Source organism: Macrobrachium rosenbergii, chromosome 2 (genome assembly GCF_040412425.1).
Source record: "Macrobrachium rosenbergii isolate ZJJX-2024 chromosome 2, ASM4041242v1, whole genome shotgun sequence".
Lineage (NCBI taxonomy): Eukaryota > Metazoa > Arthropoda > Malacostraca > Decapoda > Palaemonidae > Macrobrachium > Macrobrachium rosenbergii.
The window spans coordinates 15,818,168-15,841,257 of record NC_089742.1 but is presented as its reverse complement, the minus strand read 5'-3'; the positions used below and the strand labels follow the sequence as shown (position 1 = coordinate 15,841,257).

The 23,090-nt window shown below is 36.1% G+C and overlaps 1 protein-coding gene across 1 annotated transcript in view; it reads left to right on the top strand.

The window, feature by feature from the left end:
- The first annotated feature begins 321 nt into the window (after positions 1 to 321).
- Positions 322 to 23,090, top strand: part of LOC136843800 (uncharacterized) — a 35,939-nt gene continuing 13,170 nt past the window's right edge. Inside the window, exons 1-3 of the mRNA XM_067112558.1 lie at positions 322 to 909; positions 21,636 to 21,706; positions 21,951 to 22,113. Of these exons, the coding sequence (XP_066968659.1) occupies positions 879 to 909; positions 21,636 to 21,706; positions 21,951 to 22,113 (265 nt within the window). The 5' untranslated portion in view covers positions 322 to 878. The remainder of the gene's footprint in view (positions 910 to 21,635; positions 21,707 to 21,950; positions 22,114 to 23,090) is intronic.

Here is a 23,090-nt window from a genome sequence, read left to right as displayed (position 1 = left end):
ACATTGTCAAACGTTCCTTTTCCTTCAGTAGAATATAATCAAGTCCAAATTTCCTGCTTTTAAAATATTCTACTGTACAGTATAATGTATGTCCTCAGTTGCCATCAGCATATATAGTTTAATATATATATATATTATGAATCTCTACAGTGACCTAAAGACATCTTTGTTATTTGTGCTACTGATGTTGATTCTTGTGCAAATGCAGTTGTTATTAAAAAAAAGAAGAAGCTAGTCATAGATATTTTCACCCTTCAGTTAACACTCATCTCTCTTGAAAGGATACAAATCCTTGCTGGGAGTTTCTTAAAATACCGCGCTGACAACTACTCGGACTTACCGTGTTGCCAGACGTGAGGTTTTACTGTAGTCCATTGCTGACAAGTCCAAGTTTCTATGGTGTCCATACATCGTAGTTGTGTAAATTCGTTATATTCGGTAGTACCAAAGTGTTAACTGATTGAAAGCAATTTGCTTTAGTGGATGTGCATGAAAGAATGTATAATGGCAATTTGGTTTGTTATGTAAACAGAGAACGTGTGTTTGCGCTAATTTTTACCATAGGACGGTGTTAGAGGTACTGTTTAAAAACCAGGAATGTATGGTACCATGCCTACCAAGCTGCTTTCCTAGTAGGAACCGAAAACGGATCGCGGGTAACTTTTCACTGGCGGTTGCCTCACGGATGATCATTTCTATAAAGGCAATTGCAAAGTGTTGCCAGATGTGATAGTAATCCCATTTTGGATAAGCTTGAACTAAATAGCGTTCAACTCTTTATCGACTCTGCAGAATCCTTTTCCTCTCGTTACCCGTCGATGAGGTGACGGAAGACTTCACGTAGATCGGAAGGTTCGTGCGGGCCCTCGTCCTCCACGATGACGGCAGTCGAAAATATAAACAGCAAGAGTAGGTGCCTTCATATTTTTAGATGATTTGTTAGAAAAGAGTATGGAAGCAATGTTCTTTCTTAGCACTATCCGATTATGGAAATACATGTAGGCTTTTTTTTTTTACTTGCTTTAATGAGGCAAAATGCTAATTGTGGAAAATGAGGATGATGTTCCGTTGGTCTCTTAACTGAGGCACTTACAAAGGTAGACTTCTTAGCAAGCGTATGTTCATGTTTTGCACACACACACACAGACACACACACACACACACATAAATATATATATATATATATATATATATATATATATATATATATATATATATATATATATATATATATATAACTATATATATATATATAAATTTCTGACTCATGTCAGGATCAGACCCAGGTCTCTCAGGTGGAAAGCAAGGGCGTTATCCACTGGGCCATACAAGTCTAAAGAAGTTGGAACCTGAGAGCAACTGCACCCATAATTACCTGGGCAAGCTAACTGCTTGCATACTGCCATTTTCCCCAACTTCCCGACTCAGCAATGACCCAATAGACAACATTTCATTCGAATTATCCCTTCTGAGTGAACAAGATAGAAATCATCAACACACAATCACGTGTGGAACAGAAATAAATTTCTGACTCATGTCGGGATCGAACCCAGGTCTCTCAGGTGGAAAGCAAGGGCGTTATCCACTGGGCCATACAAGTCTAAAAAAGTTGGAACCTGAGAGCAACTGCACCAGGAATTACCTGGGCAAGCTAACTGCTTGCATACCAGCGAGTTTTCCCCAACTTCCCGACTCAGCAATGACCCAATAGACAACATTTCATTCGAATTATCCCTTCTGAGTGAACAAGATAGAAATCATCAACACACAATCACGTGTGGAACAGAAATAAATTTCTGACTCATGTCGGGATCGAACCCAGGTCTCTCAGGTGGAAAGCAAGGGCGTTATCCACTGGGCCATACAAGTCTAAAAGAAGTTGGAACCTGAGAGCAACTGCACCCAAGGAATTACCTGGGCAAGCTAACTGCTTGCATACCAGCGAGTTTTCCCCAACTTCCCGACTCAGCAATGACCCAATAGACAACATTTCATTCGAATTATCCCTTCTGAGTGAACAAGATAGAAATCATCAACACACAATCACGTGTGGAACAGAAATAAATTTCTGACTCATGTCGGGATCGAACCCAGGTCTCTCAGGTGGAAAGCAAGGGCGTTATCCACTGGGCCATACAAGTCTAAAAGAAGTTGGAACCTGAGAGCAACTGCACCCAGGAATTACCTGGGCAAGCTAACTGCTTGCATACCAGCCAGTTTTCCCCAACTTCCCGACTCAGCAATGACCCAATAGACAACATTTCATTCAATTATCCCTTCTGTCAAGATAGAAATCATCAACACACAATCACGTGTGGAACAGAAATAAATTTCTGACTCATGTCGGGATCGAACCCAGGTCTCTCAGGTGGAAAGCAAGGGCGTTATCCACTGGGCCATGCAAGTCTAAAAGAAGTTGGAACCTGAGAGCAACTTTTGGTAAAAATTACCTGGGCAAGCTAACTGCTTGCATACCAGCGAGTTTTCCCCAACTTCCCGACTCAGCAATGACCCAATAGACAACATTTCATTCGAATTATCCCTTCTGAGTGAACAAGATAGAAATCATCAACACACAATCACGTGTGGAACAGAAATAAATTTCTGACTCATGTCGGATCGAACCCAGGTCTCTCAGGTGGAAAGCAAGGGCGTTATCCACTGGGCCATACAAGTCTAAAAGAAGTTGGAACCTGAGAGCAACTGCACCCAAATTACCTGGGCAAGCTAACTGCTTGCATACCAGCGAGTTTTCCCCAACTTCCCGACTCAGCAATGACCCAATAGACAACATTTCTTTTTATGAAGCTATTAAGGCTGTATTATCTGGACGGACAACGCACCCGATTCCGCAGTTAATTTATTAATGGAGCAGTGATAGTTACCCGTGCTGGGGAAAAGTATATATATATATATATTATATATATATATATATATATATATATATTAATATATATATATATATATATATATATAATATATATATATATATATATATATATATATATATATATATATATATATATATATATATATATATATAGGTAGAACATGAAACAACTCCGCATGGGGTATTCCCTTGTAAATTGACTTTTTCTATAGTATTTCAGTTGCTTATCAAGAATTTAGTGTTATTTTTTGTCAGTCGACTGTAATTAACCTCAGAACTGATATGTTATTGTGTGCTGGCCAGCCTGGAATGCTATCGCGCATGCGCAGTGTTATAAGGGAACTTTTGGTAAAAAATGGAGTTTACTTCACCGGGGGCTGAGTCCCCCCTATTAAGTAACACGGCCTACTAGATTAAGTTAGGTTAGAGTATGTTACTTAAGTGTGGTTCCTTTTACAATAGATTTCCTTTAGCCATTCGCTTCTTGAACATATGGCTACCTAATGACTTGGGAATGCGGGGAACCGTTCCGTACGACCACCATAACAGTCCGGTTTTCTCCCAGTGTATTCCTTCCCCCTCCCCACCCCCCAAAAAAAAAACTCGAGTTCCCACAGTGTCCCCAACATTGTTGGGTAAAGTTGTATGTTAATAATAGTTGACCGACAATAAACAACACCACGTACTTCATCAGCAACACTAAAAGTATAGGAAAAATCAATTTCAGGGGTAATAATTTGTGCGGAGCTATAACCATATATATATGTGTGTGTGTGTGTGTGTGCGCACACATACACGCACATATATATATATATATATATATATATATATATATATATATATATATATATATATATATATATATATATATATATATATATATATATATATATATAATCAATCATAATCATATTTTCCTTGAGAATAATCAGTGATTAAAATGTGATTATTGTGATTATTTCTTTGTAATTTCCATGAAGCTTTTCGCGTTCAAGCCCAAGTATGTTTTGAAGGCTTAGCACCATCTCATGTTTTTACTTGCTTGCCTCCCGTGATATATCAGTCAAATGCACACAAAGCATGTACATGTTCCAGCTGACTTGAAATGCAGGCCTGGTATAAATGATTGCCGCCAGGCTGGTGTGGGAGTGGACAGCCACAGGGCATTTAAACAAGTTATCTGTGCATTATTATTATTATTATTATTATTATTATTATTATTATTATTATTATTATTATTATTATTAAAATAGTTTAACCAGACCACTGGCCTGTGTATCAATCGTGGAACTGCCTATCATTGAGTGTGTGTGTGTGTGTGTGTGTGTGTTTGTGCATTACTAGTAGTACTGTGTCACCCAAAACCCCACACGCTTGTACATGCACATGCTGCTGGCTAATTTAAGGCAGACAGCTGGTAGTAGAGACTCATCGCTAGTGGTGGACGTTTCACTGACTTTTTTAGTAATCCCGGTTACTGATTACTTTCATGAAAAATAATCTATTAGTAATCGATTACTAACTACTTTTTACATCTGTATAGCAATTTCTGGTATCTGGGCATTAAACATGCGTAAAATGTATGAATAACGATAGCATTTCATATATTCAGACATGTACGCATTTTAAGATAACATAAAAGTACGTGTATCTTCGAAAATGAAAGATAGAAATTTTATATAAAATAGTTTTAACAATAATATTCAAAGCAAATATGCAGACTATATCAACCTGCTGCCTATGCTTGATATGGGCTAGTGTGTGAAATAATGGTAACTGAAGTTTAATATATTTTATCACAGTTTGCTAACAGACACAGTAAATGAAGAGATAGTGATAAAATCAAAGTATATCAAGGTAATTCACGTGAACTGATTGCAAAGTAGATTCCTTTTATAAGAACTTAACATACCAACTTCTTGTAATTGAACGAAATTTCCTTAATGTGACTCATATTCTTGTTGAGAGACAGAAACATTGAAATTCTTGCCTGAAGGATAAGTGAAAATATAGTGACTTGACTAATGTTTCCTACGTAGTTAGGCATTGTTTTTAATCATTGCTAATGATTAATTTTTTTTTTATAAATAATCACAGCAAAATATGATTAAAATCATAATCTAATCATGCACGAAAATAAAAAATCTAATCATAATCAAATTACCATAACTAAAGTAATCATTATCAAATCATTATCAGAAAAATTAAAAACAGGTAATCATAATCTAATCACAATCAAAAAATATTCCGGACCATAATCAGTATCAAATCATAATCATTTTTTATAGTCATGCTCTCTCTCTCTCTCTCTCTCTCTCTCTCTCTCTCTCTCTCTCTCTCAGTTCCTCGTTGGGGAGTGGGTTCCGTTCTCAGCTAGCACTGTGCTGGCCGCGAGTTCGAATCTCCGACCGTCCAATGAAGAATAAGAGGAATTTACTTCTGGTGATAGAAATTCATTTCTCGCTATAATGTGGTTCGGATTCCACAATAAGCTGTAGGTCCCATTGCTAGGTAACCAATTGGTTCTTAGCCACGTAAAATAAATCTAATCCTACGGGCCAGCCCTAGGAGAGCTGTTAATCAGCTCAGTGGTCTGGTTAAACTAAGATATACTTAACTTAACTCTCTCTCTCTCTCTCTCTCTCTCTCTCTCTCTCTATATATATATATATATATATATATATATATATATATATATATATATATATATATATATATATATATATATATATATATATATATATATATATATATATATATATATATATATATGTGTGTGTGTGTGTGTGTGTGTGTGTGTAAGTGTGTGTGTCTTGGAAAAAAAATACCTTTTGCCTTTAATATATATTTATTATTTCCAACAGGTAGACAACTAAGTTGGTTGGGATAAGAAAAATTCGCTATACTAAAATATATTTATTTCCTCCTTGTTCAGTTGTTCCCAACCCACTGTTTACCAAGATTTCCTGAGAGTGCAAAAAAGTTACCTTCATTAAAAAATGTACCAAAATAAGTTAGAATACCAAAAAAAATACGCTCGAAAAATGTGAAAAAACTATGCAACAACGTGTGTAGTAACAGGGAGCTGTCTCAACACACGAAATAATATAAATAAAACATAGTGTTAACTCAAAGGCTACAAAATATGATATTCCACCCACTTGAAGTAACTAAGTTGAAAAAACTCAAGAATTTCTTAAGGCTAACTGCTAAGACACCGAAGTAAAACTATGCAAAATCATTGAGCATGTTAAGATTACATAATTACATTGAGATGATCGGTATCATTAATTGACCAACCTCATAAATCATCCTTGGTGCTGCTTGGCTGATCTCGATTTTTACTGGTCGAATGATGATAGTCGGCAACTGTAGCTTCCGTCCAGGGCGGCGCCGATGGCTCTATTCCTCCATGCTAACAAACAACGTCTTCACAGGTAATTAAGAGAAACGGCATGTCCAGCTTGAAAAAAAACAGCGTTAAGTCGTAAATCCACCTAGTATGAAAGGCAAAGGAGTCTACGTTCTTCTCTCTCAAGGTGCTTCAGTAGAGTCCTTTAAATCTTGCCCTGCCTTGCGCCGTAACTTTTATTTATTTATTTATTTATTTACATAAACAACCAAACAACCGCAGTATGGATGTTTTCCTGCAAACAACCAAACAACCGCAGTATGGCCGCTTTCCTGCGAATAACATAACAAGCAAACAGTATCCGTTTACCTCTCAATTCCCATAGAATTGGAGGAAACCAATTCAGATTAAAACAAGGTGGTCAAATACCGATCATACACTAATGAACAAACTTCAGCTTCCTCGCATTCAACCATAAGAAACACGTAATTATAAAGTTATATTTTCTAACAGTGTGCACGTGCACGTGTGTGTGTGCATGTGTGTGTGTATATATATATATATATATATATATATATATATATATATATATATATATATATATATATGTATATATATGTATATATATATATATATATATATATATATGTATATGAAATTTTTATCACACCGTGATTTATATACAATCATGAAGCTACAAATGTCGCTTAATATCGAAATTCACGCTACCTCGGTATATCTCCGTTGGAGAATTGTCGCCGAAGGAATTTATATAAGTGATAAATGAATTAGAATCGTATACGAACCCGACGAAAGCCTATTCAGCGACTCCAGTTGACGTAAACCATTGAGCCATCAAGAGATTAATTAAAAGAATAAAAAACAAATAACATTAAATCTCTTGCGTCAACTGGAGTCGCTGAATATTTTTAAACGTTTCGTGTCCTCGAATATTATCATATATATATGACAATTCTCCAACGGAGATATACCAGGTATAATATATATTTATAATATATATATATGTATATATATATATATATATATATATATATATATATATATATATATATATATATATATATATATATATATATATATATATATATATATATATATATATATATATATATATATATATATATATATATATATATATATATATATATATATATATATATATATATATATATATATATATATATATATATATGTGTGTGTGTGTGTGTGTGTGTGTGTGTGTGTGTGGGTAACTGTCACTGCTCCATTAATAAATTAACTGCTGAATCGTGGATGCGTTGTTTGTCCGAAAATTTCTACAGCCTTAATAACTTCATAAACGTACATTATAAGTTCATTACCGGCACGTCAAACCCCTGCATTAACTATCATTCACCACCAATTAGCATACACTTGCTCTTATTGGGTAATAGGTTATTCCCTTATCGGTGCTTCTTCCATCTCATATATCCATCACTCTTTAGGTCTTCTTCTCCATCTTCCTAACACTTCCCATCTTCTCCATCCTCCTAGCACTTCTCATCTTCTCCATCTTGTTAACACTTCCATATTCTCCATTCTCCTAACACCTTTCTCCATCTTTCTAACACTTCCCATCTTCTCCATCCTCCTAACATTTCCCATCTTCTCCACTCTCCTAACACTTCCTACGTTCTTCATCCTCCTAACACTTCCCATCTTCTCGATCCTCCTAACGTTTCCCATCCTATCCATCCTCTTAACACTTCCTACCTTCTCCATCCTCCTAACACTTCCCATCTTCTCCACCTTCCTAACACCTCCAACCTTCTCCATCCTCCTAACACTTCCTATGTTTTCCATCCTCCTAACACTTCCCATCTTCTCCACTCTCCTAACATTTCCTGCCTTCTCCATCCTCCTAACACTTCCTACCTTTTCTATCCTCTTAGACTTCCCATCTTCTCCTCCCTCCTAACACTTCCTACATTCTCCACCCTCCTAACACTTCCCATCTTCTCCAACCTCCTAACACTTCCTACCTTCTCCATTCTCCTAATACTTCCCAACTTCTCCATCCTCCTAACACGTCCTACCTTTTCCATCCTCCTAACATTTTCCATCTTCTCCACCTTCCTAACATCTCCTACCTTCTCCATCTTCCTAACACTTCCTGTGTTCTCTATCCTCCTAACACTTCCCATCTTCTCCACTCTCCTAACACTTCCTGCCCTCTCCATCCTCCTAACACTTCCTACCCTCTCTATCCTCTTAGATTTCCCATCTTCTCCACCCTCCTAAAACTTCCTACCTTCTCCATCCTCCTAACACTTCCTAACTTTTCTATCTTCTTAGACTTCCCATATTCTCCTCCCTCCTGACACTTCCTACGTTCTCCATCCTCCTAACACTTTCCATCTTCTCCAACCTCCCAACACTTCTTACCTTCTCCATCCTCCTAACACTTCCTACCTTTACTATCCTCTTAGATTTCCCATCTTCTCCTCCCTCTTAACACTTCCTGCCTTCTCCATCCTCCTAAAACTTCCTACTTCTCCATCCTCCTAAGACTTCCCATCTTCTACATCATCGAAACACTTCCCATCATCTCCATCCTCGTAACAATTCCATCTTCTCCATCCTCGTAACACTTCCCAGTCACACACTTTTCACACATCAATCGTCCTCCATTTGACCAAACCATTCCAGAACACTCTGATAAGTTCTACCACCTACACTGATCATTTTACCTCTTTTAGTTTTCTGTAAAAGAAAACTACTGTGATGGCTTTGTCTGTCCATCTGCACTTTTCTGTCCGCCCTCAGATTTTAAAAACTACTGAGGGTAGAGGGCTGGAAATTGGTATGTTGCTCATCCACCCCCAATCATCAAAGATAACAAATTGCAGTCCTCTAGTCTCAGTAGTTTTTATTATATTTAAGGTTAAGGTTAGCTGTGTATCATACATCTGGCGGAGCTTTTCAGAGACGTACTACGCACCTTAGCTTGACTGCATCAGGGGAGCAACTCAGGCGCTGGCTGGTCGCAGGACAGTTTAATACAGCATTATACATTGCACAGAAAACTTGATTGTGCCGAGGAAACTTCGGTGCATTTTTTACTTGTTTCCACGAATCTCCACATTTCTTATCTACACTTCTTTATACTACATATGCTATACAAACAAGTAATCTCAAAAGCCTGAGTTTATTCCTTTTGTGTGTGCTCAAAGTTCAAACTTCACTTCCATATAGTAGAGGTGGCTTCCAACAATGCCTTCATAAATATACAGTATATATATATATATATATATATATATATATATATATATATATATATATATATATATATATATATATATATGTATATATATATATATATATATATATATATATATATATATATATATATTCATATGCAGTAATCTCCCCGTGTATGTGTGATATGTTGTATATATATACGCGTATACCGTAAAATATTATGTAGGTAAAATGATTGAACGCTGTATGTCTTGAGACGCTGTATATGAGAGGATGTGTGGCGCTAAGAGAGAGAGAACCCTTGTTCGTTGTATAGAGAGCGTTTGTTAGTCCAGTTTTCAAAACTGCTGAAGTAATGCATTCCATTGGGACGCGATCAAAACACTGTGGAAAGACCTACCACGTAGATATCGACACTAGAGACCAAAAAGCGTTGTGGAAAGGAGCTGCGTTTTCCGCTCCGCGTCTCTCTCTCTCTCTCTATATATAACATAATTGATATTTAGGTAGACGATGGTCACTCATATCCTTTAACTAATTCCTTAGTAAATGTATCTGAGTTATCTGAACAGTGTATTTTATTAAGTGTGTGTAACGGCGCCTGAGTAAAAACACGAAGCAATTTATAAGGTATAACATAATTACTAGTGCACTAAAATAATATCTGCAGTGGTTATATGTAAAGATACCTTTTCACTTTTTTATATTTTTTCGTGTTATATATTTTATGCTTTATCTTTTGAAGAATTTTTCTTTTATGCATATATGTGATGTATTTGCTATTGCCTTAACTTTTTGCTTTACATTTTTTTATATTTAATCTTTTGCAGAGTATATTTCTGTGTCTTTTGTATCCACATTTTAATATGATTGATTTATTTGCCTTATTTTGTTTAACACGGGGAATTAATTTACTCACAGTATATTTCCTCTCAATCAAGTTTTGTTATTTAACAATTTAAATCTTTCTTGAATAAACTTTGATGAATTAATAAATTAATTTCTGATTTAATTTTGACTGATGATTAATTCAGATTTAATCCAATTTTGTTTTGTTTCGAGTAATAATAGATTTCCCTGAGACTGTTAAATGTCATGTATAATCTTTTGAGTTTAGAAATAAATTTTTGTATTTAAAATATTATATCAGAGTTTCATTCATTGACCCACCAGTAATTTTGATTTGAATTAGGGATAGAGTGGTAAGTGAGATGTTTTCCTTCAAGTAATTGAAGTGAGCTCGAACCAGGGAAATGAAATAAATAGAAATATTTGAACTTTTATAATGTTAATGGAGTGATGCCCTATTTTACCTCACACCTGTTTAACGAACTTTATCTGTTTTCTTTCATGATTGATAAGTTTATAAGGGATCACTGTTGCCTTTAGAGAAATCAGTCGTCTTTTATGTGTGATGAGGGTTCAGGTGTCTGGCTTTTTGTGAGGTAACTATAATTGTTGAATAAATGGTAAGTTTGGTAATCAAATATCAAGCACTTAGATACCAGGTTTGATTTAAAGAACAGACACTGGACACTCTTTCACCATATAAAATGGTGCACTAGACTGGACCATTTCCCCCCATATATAAATGGTGCCTTAGACTCCGGGACAAGCACTTAGATATCAGGTTTGATTTGAAGAACAGACACTGGACACTTCGTCACAATATATATATATATATATATATATATTTACAGATTTTTTGTAAATGAGGTACGCTAGGGATATATGCAGCTTACCTTGGATAACACCACAATCTGGACTCTGGCCCTGTGATTAAACATGTAAAAAATACTCTGAAAGCCTAACTTCTAAAGGGTAGTGATTAGTAAACTCTGGGTTTTAATTTAATTATGTTTACAAAGGAAACACATGTCGGAAGAATGGTAGCATAATTTGGGACAGGCAAACAAGCGCCCATAATACAATATGAAGGCGCAAATGACGGGGAATTGCTTGAAGAAGCACAATGGGGCCCCGCTTCAAAGGCGTTGCAAATGATGTGGTGGGATCACTATGCACACAAGGTGATACACAGGTCCACTGCCGACTACTCCTAATCTGTAATTGAAACACCTCTGGTTACTCAACTGAAGATAACATTTTAATTCAGGAATCGAGGAAGTACACAGAAGGTGCCTAGACTGAACTCAGTTTCCGATAGCTTGACTGTTAATGATTTATGTTGCACTCCACTTTAATGCTTGGCAAATTAAACAACACAACAATAAAAAGTAATACAGGTCTCACTGTAGGTATCTCACACTACGAAATGGAAAGCAAAGAATTAGTTGGAAATGAAAAGGGATGTGACTGACGAAATCAACCTTAAATTCGGCACTTTATCTTATGTAGGAGGTGATGTCCTCGTCTTTCAGGGAAACCAGCGATAGGGAGGAAGTGAATAATTCCACATCAAAAGGGCACTATGCCCGAATTGCCACATGTCTGAAGCTGGCAGTTGAACAGAGCAAGGGACGGGACCTGGGTCCCAGATAAGCTGTCGACAGTGTCTGAGGAGCATCTGAGACTGAGTGAGTCCTTCTGAGATCATTTCATTCCTCATAGCTGGTGCTAGGGTCGGTCTCCTGGCAGCATGGCCGAAATTCAAGATGGCTGCGAGCACGTGTTCCATTCGGGCGAGGATTTACCCCTACTGGATTAGCGCCTGGAATTTGAAATAGTCTCAGCAGTCACTCAAACAAGAGAAGAGATTAAAATTTCCCCTCCAAAAGGCAGCGGTGCGAAAGGGCTTATAGAGGAGAATTTTGCCTACAGTAGGTCCTACTAAACAAAATGAATTAATATGAATGAATTAAATATTATTTACTTAATTTCTTTTGCCAGATGAGATGGCGTGAGAGAGAGAAAAGAGAGTGATACTCTTGACAATGTATATATTGTGACGAAGCGTTTAGTGCCTGTTCTTCAAATCAAACCTGGTATCTAAGTGCTTGATATTTGATTACCAAACTTACCATTTATTCAACAATTATAGTTACCTCACAACAGACAGACACCTGAACCCTCATCACACATACAAAACGACTGATTTCTCTAAAGGCAACAGTGATCCCTTATAAAACTTATCAGTCATGAAAGAAAGCAGATTAAGTTCGTTAAACAGGTGTGAGGTAAAATCTAAGGGTGTCACTCCATTAACATTATAGAAGTTCAAGTATTTCTATTTATTTCATTTCTCTGGTTCGAGCTCACTTCAATTACTTGAATGAAAACATCTCACTTACCACTCTATCTCTAATTCAAATCAAAGTTACTGGTGGGTCAATGAATGAAACACTGATATAATATTTTAAATACAAAAAATTTATTTCTAAATTCAAAGATTATACATGACATTTAACAGTCTCAGGGAAGTTATTATTACTTGAAAACAAAACAAAATTGGATTAAATCTGAATTAATCATCAGTCAAAATTAAGTCAGAAATTAATTTATTAATTAATAAAAAAATTATTCAAGTAAAATTTAAATTGTTAAGTAACAAAATTTCAATTCCCAAGTGTTAATCAAAATAAAGCAAATAAATCAATCATGCAAAAATGTGGATACAAAAGACACAGAAATATACTCTGCAAAAAATTAAATATCAAAAAATGTAAAGCAAAAATTAAGGCAATAGCAAACATACCACATATATGTATAAAAGAAAAATTCTTCAAAAGATAAAGCATAAAACATATAACACGAAAACATATTTAAAAAAAAGTGGAAAGGTATCTTTACATATAATCACTGCAAATATTAATTTTAGTGCATTGAACACCAAGAATTATGTTACAATACCTTGGTACCAAATTGCTTCGTGTTTTTAATCAGGCGCCGTTACACACACACTTAATAAAATACACTGTTCAGATAACTCAGACACATTTACTAAGGAATTAAACAGTTAAAGGATATGAGCGACCATCGTCTACCAAAATATCCATTACGTTACAACAAGAGCGAGCGAGCGATAGAGAGAGAGAGAGAGAGAGAGAGAGGGAGAGCGCATCTCCCTTCAGCAACACTTTTGGTCTCTCAGTGACCCTTCATAAGAATTGTATGGGTGTCCATACGCAGACGGGTGGGTGGGTCGAATGTGTGAACAGGTTCTAGACGAGATCTCTATTTTAAAAAAACTCTTTAAAAACGATAATAAGAGAGGAAGTGGAATTACAGTTAACAATAATATTTATCATTACATAGTTTCAGAACAAGAGAATCTCTAGTTATTATAATAAGAATGGAAAACATCATTTCATATAAAATTCCTGAATGACATTAGGCAACTTTCGTAATGGAATTTTCCACCCAACAGTGTTTTGATTGAGTCCCATAATGCCTTGTACACTAATGGAGTCATCCGAGAAGGTGATAGGAATGCATTACTCCAGCAAGTTTTGGATACTGACTAAACAAATTGTGCCCCTACACAACGAACAACGGCTCTCTGTCTCTCTCTGCCCACGCATAAGTCCCTTTTTATAAACCATACAGGGTGTAATCATTTTACTTATGCTAACTCTTTTACGGTATACGTGTATCTGAATACAAAATCATACAGTTATACAACAACTCACACATACACACGGGGAGATTACTGCATTATGAAAACCACAGCATAAGACTCCTCCCCCCAGAAGATTGGTTATCCCAGGGTTGAATCCAACGATTCACAACGGGATAAGTAATCAGCAACCACATTGTTCTTACCTGAAATATGCTGTACTTCAATATTGTAGGGATGCAAGCACAGAGACCACCAGGTGAGTCTCTGGTTGTGATTCTTGATCCGCTGTCAAAACGTGAGCGGATTGTGATCAGACAACACTAAAATTTCTTCATTCCTAGGTCTGTTCACATACACTTCAAACTTTTTCAATGCTGTGATTAAGGCTAGAGTTTCTTTTTCTATCGTGGAATACACTTTCTGATGCTTTTTTCAGTTTCGAAGACATGAAACATACGGGATGCAAAAGCTCACTTTCATCTTCTTGAAGTAGTACTGCTCCAATGCCACAGTCAGAGGCATCAACTTGTATCACAAATTTCTTATTGAAGTCTGGAGCCCAAAGTACTGGTCTTTAAGTTAAAATGGCTTTTACCTTCTCAAAGGATTCTTGACATTCTGTAGTCCAAACAAACTTAGCTTTGGGACTAGTTAAGTCTGTTAAGGGCTACTACAGCTGAGAAATTTGGACAGAAATGTCGATAGAATCCTGCCATGCCCAAAAATCTCTGTAGCTGTTTTCTACCATCTACATTAGCTTATGTTTAGTGGAGCGAGAAGGCCTTTCCCAACTTCAAACCCAAGATACTTCACAGTTGCCTCCCAAACTCACTTTTCTCTAGGTTGACTGTTAGTCCTGCTTCCCTTAGTTTCTTGAAAACTTTCCTCAGGATTTTCAGATGTTCTTCCCGTGTTGCAGAGTAAATGACTATGTCATCCAAATACACACCTACTCCTTCTATGGACCCTAGCAGTTGATCCATCAATTACTGAAACGTTGCAGGTGCATTCATCAGACCAAATGGCAGAGCAGTATACTGATACAGTCCAAAAGGAGTAATAAAAGCTGACAGCAACTTAGCGTTCTCATCTAAAGGAATTTGATAGTATCCCTTCAACAAGTCTATCTTGGAGACAAACTTGGCTTGCCCAACATTATCAAGTAACTGATCTATAAGAGGCAAGGGATAATTGTCAGCCACACTGATGGAATTCAGTTTCCTATAATCAGTACACATCCTAAATGAGCCATCCGGTTTCTTCACTAAAACACATGGAGAACTGTAGTGACTTGAACTGGGTTCTGCTAATCCATGCTGTAACAAATATTCAACTTCTTTCTTCAAAACATCTCGATGATAAGGTGATAGGCGATAAGCTCGCTTGATCAGATCAGTACGCCTAGGTACATCTGCAAATAGTTCTGTGAAGCTTCTAATCACTTCGCACAACTCACCATCTTGCTCAACACTCAGATGTTTCAGTTTATCCTCCAAATTTTCCAAAATTGAAGAATTATTCATCTTGCTTTCCGCTCCCAATTCATATCCATCGTCATCTTCTGTAGTTGAAGTTGTCTGGGTTATTAACACAGTTTCCATTTTGGTTTCTGAGAAGTAAGGTTTTAAGAGGTTTACATGTATCTTCCTTTACGTCTTCGTTCTTTCTGGTGTTTCAATTTACATAAGTTCTATCACTTAACCTCTCAATTATCTTGTAAGGACCTTGAAACTTGTTGGAAAGGGAAATCTTTTGACAGGTAAAAACACTAACACTTGTTGACCAACACTAAAATTTCTTAGCTTAGTCTTCTTATCATATCTCCTTTTCATTTTCTCTTGACTCAGTTTCAGATTTTCTAAAGAGAATTTTTCTAATCTCTTCCAATCTTTTCCTCAAGTTCTTTACATACTCTCCTTGGACTTCCACTGGAATATCTTCCCAATTTTCTGCAAGAATTTTCAACGGTCCTCTCACTTCTCTACCAAAAATCATCTCAAGCAGGTGAACAACCCATGCTTTCTTTGATAAGCATTCCTAATTTCAAATAACATCAATTGTACACCAACATCCCAGTCTCTGCCTGACTTAGAACAATACTTAGTCAGCATACTTTTCAATGTCTGGTGAAACCTTTCCAAGGCTCCTTGAGTCTCTGGGTGATGCGCAGATGGATAACTGTTGTTTCACTCTAACAAGTTCATCACATCCTGAAACAGTTTGGAAGTAAAATTGGTTCCTCTATCACTTTGTACAATCTCTGGTATCCCAAGCTTTGAGAAAAACTCCACTAGTTTCTCAGCAACTATCTTAGCAGATATGTTTCTAACAGGGATTGCCTCAGGATATCTTGTCACAGGACACATCAATGTTAACAGATATTCATGACCCTTCTTTGTCTTCGGCAGTGGTCCAACCATATCTATAATCACCTTGCTATAGGGTTCTCCTCTAACTTCTATAGGTTGTAGGGGGGATTTCTGAATGGTTTCATTTGGCTTTCCAGCTATCTGGCAGGTATGACACTCCCGACAGAACTTGCTAACATCTTTTGAAGTCCAGGCCAGAAAAAATATTTCATGGTCTTCTCCACAGTCTTCCTGATTCCCATATGTCCAGACTCATGAGCTACGGCTACTACTTGCTTCCTCAATGGACGTGGGATCAAAATTTGATGATATTCGCCCCATTCAGCATCTCCTGGTATTTCTGCAGGTCTATGCTTCCTCATCAGCAAACCTTCCTTCAGATAATAACAGGTAGGAGTTTGTTGCATCTCTTCTTGATCAACAACTCTGAAAAACAACTCAGCTAAGGAAACATCCTTCTTCTGCAGTTCCATTAGCTTCTCTCTGGTCACCTGACCAACTTCAAGGGTTGAGCTCTCAATATCTGCTAACTCAGCTACTGTAGTTTCACTGTTATCTTCAGGAACATTTTGACTTCTCAGAGTCTCTTCAGGGACGACAGCTTCTTCTTGGGAAACCTCTTCTTGATCAACATTAGGGGAAACATCATTTCCCTGGAACAACTCTTCCAAGCTCGAAGATTCTTCTTGAGTGGGTAAATCCTCAGTCTCTTCACTTACAGGCAGTCCTCTTCATGCTCCTAGTAGTCACACAGCTAGGAAACAGGTGGGGGTTATTCTTCTCCAAATCTACCGTAGGACTAATCCTCAATGGTTTATCTGTCACTATAGGACAAGGAACAAATGGCACACTACCAACTTCATTCCCTAACAGAACATGTACACCTTCAACAGCCAGTGAGTCCTTTACAGCAAAAGTCAACATCTCCTGTCACTAATTCACATGACAGGTGTAAGCGGCATACAGGAGTTACCTCTTCTCCTCCTATACCCTTCATAATAACTGAATCTCCTGTAAGATTCTCCTCCAACTGGGGGTGAGCACCACGGACTACCACACTATGGTTGCTCCCTGTATCACGTAACACCTTGACTGGTACCTGCACACTTCCTCCTGGAGTATTCAGCATACCCTCATAGATATATGGCTTACAAGCCTCCACACTGCTCAGCCACTCACTGCTTCAAGTTACATTTCCACTGGTTGCTAAACATTCAGCTTGTTTAGTCTCAGTCTTCACTGGAGCTTGACTCCTCCCCACATTGTTCTTTGTAGTCTGTTTCACCTGGTCATTTCTACTACTTGACCAACTGGTTTGGACCACTGTTGTGTCTGATGACACTCCCAACTGAAGTGTCCTGCTCTTCCACACTTGTAGCAGACAACATTAGGCTTCTGTAATTGCCTTGCAACATTATTATATGAGGATTTTACATTAGCTGGCTGAGGGATATTACCCTGCATTGACTTGGTATTGCCACTTGTAGGATTCCCATTAAATCTGCTCCTGAAATTTGGGTGAGACCTAAAACCCATGCGTTGATTCTGGTACTTGACATTATAGTTCCTTCTGCTGCTAATGATGTTAAAATCTTCGCTAAGTGTAGTAGCTTTGTCAAGTTTATTCACCTCTCTCTCTCTCTCAAATAGGCTCTTATGTGTTCAGGAATTCCCTAAGATATTGTTCAAGAACAACTAATTCTTCAAGATCTTCAAATGTTTTAACTTTGCAGCCTCCAACCATCGTTTAAAACATCTTCTTACTTTGTAGGCATAATCCAAGAAAGTTATCTGGTCATCCTTTCTCAAAGATCTGAATCTTTCATTATAATATGCAGTGGTCATCTAGTAAACTTGTAGCACATTGTGTTTAAGTACCTTGTAGTCTTTACACTGCTCAGCTGATAAGGCTAAATAGGCACTTCTTCCTTTACCAATGAGAACACTCTGTAACAAGACTGACCATTTATCCTCTGGCCATTCCATTCCTGCAGCCACTTTTTCAAAGTGATCAAAAAACTCATCTGGGGCTTCTTCTGTAAACTTTGGAATTAACTTCTGCACTCTTACTACATCAAATACAGGGTCTGAATCACCTTGAGTAGGGTTAGAAGGTGTTACGGGCAATTCAGCTGTAGCTTTCAACCTTTCCATCTGTCTCTTGTGTCTAGCTATTTCTCTTAATTCTTCAGCAGTTTTCTCTTCTTCTCTTTCTTTTCTTTCTCGTTTTTCTCTGTCTTCTCTTTCTCTTTCTGCCTGTATTTTCAACTTAATCAAATTTCCTTCTGCTTCTAGACGTCTAAGCTCTGCTTCAACATCACTTTTCTGTTTCTTTTGCCCATGTTTATCTATATGTTCTGCCTCAGCTGCGTTCAACAATTCTTGTGCTTCTCCGAGCTCATCATCTATTTTACCAGAGTCCATCAATGCTTGGATTGCAATGAATTTTATTTGTGCCTTTACCATGTTGGCAGACACCTGACCACCACATGCGACTGCTATCTCACTCCACTGTGCTTTAGTCAGAGTGATTTCAGATAACTCTTGGATGGAGGAGTTTGCTAAAAACTCCTGAACGTCGAATAGAGCCATTTTTTCAATTACTCAATTAACAATTCAATATGACAACAATTCAACACAATAAAGTGCAAAAAACAATTATATGGTCACTCTCCTCATAAAATAAAACAACTATATGGTCACTCTCCTAATAAAATATGTCCCTAACACCACCAGTATACACCAGAGTGATATTTGTGATCTGTTTTCCCGGAGTCTTGGGCACCATTTATATATGTGACGAAGCATCCAGTGCCTGTTCTTCAAATCAAACCTGGTATCTAAGTGCTTGATATTTGATTACCAAACTTACCATTTACTCAACAATTATAGTTACCTCACAACAGACAGACACCTGAACCCTCATCACACATACAAAACGACTGATTTCTCTAAAGGCAACAGTGATCCCTTATAAAACTTATCAATCATGAAAGAAAGCAGATTAAGTTCGTTAAACAGGTGTGAGTAAAATCTAAGGGTGTCACTCCATTAACATTATAGAAGTTCAAGTATTTCTATTTATTTCATTTCCCTGGTTCGAGCTCACTTCAATTACTTGAAGGAAAACATCTCACTTACCACTCTATCTCTAATTCAAATCAAAATTACTCGTGGGTCAATGAATGAAACTCTGATATAATATTTTAAATACAAAAAATTTATTTCTAAATTCAAAGATTATACATGACATTTAACAGTCTCAGGGAAATTATTATTACTTGAAAACAAAACAAAATTGGATTAAATTTGAATTAATCATCACTCAAAATTAAGTCAGAAATTAATTTATTAATTAATCAAAAAATTATTCAAGTAAAATTTAAATTGTTAAGTAACAAAATTTCAATTCCCAAGTGTTAAACAAGATAAAGCAAATAAATCAATCATGTAAAAATGTGGATACAAAAGACACAGAAATATACTCTGCAAAAAATCAAATATCAAAAAATGTAAAGCAAAAATTAAGGCAATAGCAAACATACCACATATATGTATAAAAGAAAAATTCTTCAAAAGATAAAGCATAAAACATATAACACGAAAACATATTTAAAAAAAGTGAAAAGGTATCTTTACATATAATCACTGCAAATATTATTTTTAGTGCACTAAAAACCAATAATTGCTTCATGTTTTTAATCAGGCGCCGTTACACACACACTTAATAAAATACACTGTTCAGATAACTCAGACACATTTACTAAGGAATTAAACAGTTAAAGGATATGAGGGACCATCGTCTACCAAAATATCAATTACGTTACAACAAGAGCGAGCGAGCGAGAGAGAGAGAGGGAGAGAGAGGGAGAGCGCATCTCCCTTCAGCAACGCTTTTGGTCTCTCAGTGACCCTTCGTAAGAATTGTATGGGTGTCCATACGCAGACGGGTGGGTGGGTCGAATGTGTGAACAGGTTCTAGACGAGATCTCTATTTTAAAAAAACTCTTTAAAAACGATAATAAGAGAGGAAGTGGAATTACAGTTAACAATAATATTTATCATTACATAGTTTCAGAACAAGAGAATCTCTAGTTATTATAATAAGAATGGAAAACATCGTTTCATATAAAATTCCTGAATGACATTAGGCAACTTTCGTAATGGAATTTTCCACCCAACAGTGTTTTGATTGAGTCCCATAACGCCTTATACACTAATGGAGTCATCCGAGAAGGTGATAGGAATGCATTACTCCAGCAAGTTTTGGATACTGACTAAACAAATTGTGCCCCTACACAACGAACAACGGCTCTATGTCTCTCTGCCCACGATAAGTCCTTTTTATAAACCATACAGGGTGTAATCATTTTACTTACGCTAACTCTTTTTACGGTATACGTGTATCTGAATACAAAATCATACAGTTATACAACAACTCACACATACATACGGGAGATTACTACATTATGAAAACCACATAAGAATATATATATAATATATATATATATATATATATATATATATATATATATATATATATATATATATATATATATATATGTGTGTGTGTGTGTGTGTGTGTGTGTGTGTGTGTGTGTGTGTGTGTATGTGTGTATATATATACAGTATATATATATATATATATATATATATATATATATATATATATATATATATATATATATATATATATATATATATATATATATATATATATATATATATATATATATATATAATTTAACATACACACTCCATGAAGGAAACATTGCTCAACAGTCCTTTCATATAATATCATTTTGGCTTACCTAGATGCTCCAGGTATCTTTCCAGTTTCCAGTACTTCCATTGCTTGACGCTTCAGTGACGCTACTCTTTTCTCATTTTTGCCGCTGTCCATTAGGGTTGCTTTCATATACTTACACAAATAAACAACTTCCATTCTGGCACCAGTCATGCCAACATTCATTGTTATACTCTCCTGGTATCATTTTATCCTTATTATCTTACTCTTGCAGACACTTTTAAACTCTTTCAATAGTTTCTGGAGTGTCTCTTCAGTATCCTCAGTACTATATCACCTACCTTCATTAGTATACAGTACATACATGCAGTGAATGCATGCGTTTTTCAGTTACACATTTAGATTTATCGCAGAACCAAGGTGTTTGTATATATTTTATGTTCTGCCAACGAGGGCAAAGACACTCAACTATTTGTTTATTAAAATATACTTAGATGGAAACCAATTTTTCTTTTCAGTCTGTTATGCTGAAGGACCACAAGGACAAAGGGTTGTTATTGTCCCTCCTAGAACACAGACGGAAGCACAGGTATTGAAGGAAACTTGTAAACTGATTGATTTTATCGTGGAATGCAACAATTTATATGAGGTTATATCATTAGAGAGACAGAAGAGGGAACAGAGAGAGAAAAGGAGTGAGGTGCAAAATATTGAAATTCTAATGTATCATGTTTATATTTTAATTTTCATTGGAATTACTTTGATTTACTTTTGAAATGAGCTTTTATGATATCTATCGTCGGCACCATGTAATAAGAGTTATTCATTGGCAGGGACAGTCGACGTCGTGCTATTATTGCTGTTTTGGCTGCATGATTTCGGTGGCCATCTTTTGTTTTCTTATGGGAACATATCATATAGTCATCGCTATTTACCAATACACTAACTTGCATCATAGTCTGAATTATCTTGGTTTTATCATTTTGGCATCTGCAGGTAAGTCGAAGTATTAATTTGGAACTGTAGGGGCAATGTTTTGTTAACATCTTTTATATACTCAATATCACGTCAACATACAGCGGGATGTGTCACTCGCTATACTCGTACATATGAATGCTGTCAATGATCATTACAGTCTGTGGAGCTTATACACTGGTCCTCATTATGCAAAATGGCAATTACAGACATCCTTGCGATTCTTTAAAGGAAAACGTAATTTGTAGAAACTTATCGAATTGTAATTGATGGTAGTATTGCAATTATTTATGGGTAAAAACTGCATATAAGAATATTAATTGATACAATGTGACATGCTTTCCTCACGTGTTGCCTTATTAGCGCTTACCCTAACCTAAGGGGACAGTGGAGAGAAAACGATCATATTTATGGGTCAGTAGCTCTGTGTCAGTCTTTTTCATTTAAGCACCTCTGTACTTTACAGTCAATCAGTCATGATGAGCCTTGGCAATACGTAAAATATAAGAGAAGCCAAATAACTGTATAATTTTTCCAAAGAATACCAACGAGTATTACAAGGAATAAAAATTATGTAAACAATGTAAAAATTCCAAAATTCATTTACAAGACTTATTATTTCCATTCCTTAAAGGGGAGAGAGAGAGAGAGAATTAACTGGAATCAGTTAATATTTAAGTCTGATTTAAAGATATTTATATTAAAAGCAGGATTTGAACACATCGAGTTACAAGCAATCAGGTTCACGACCCCGCTGCGGTAGAAAACCCTCTTTTTTTGTTTAAGAAACCAGCACCCCTCATATTTCTATGTGCTGTTCTGCTTCTAGTAGATGCACACAGCCATATACGGGAGATAGATATATATATATATATATATATATATATATATATATATATATATATATATATATATATATATATATATATATATATATATATATATATATATATATATATATATATGTATATATATATATATATATATATATATATATA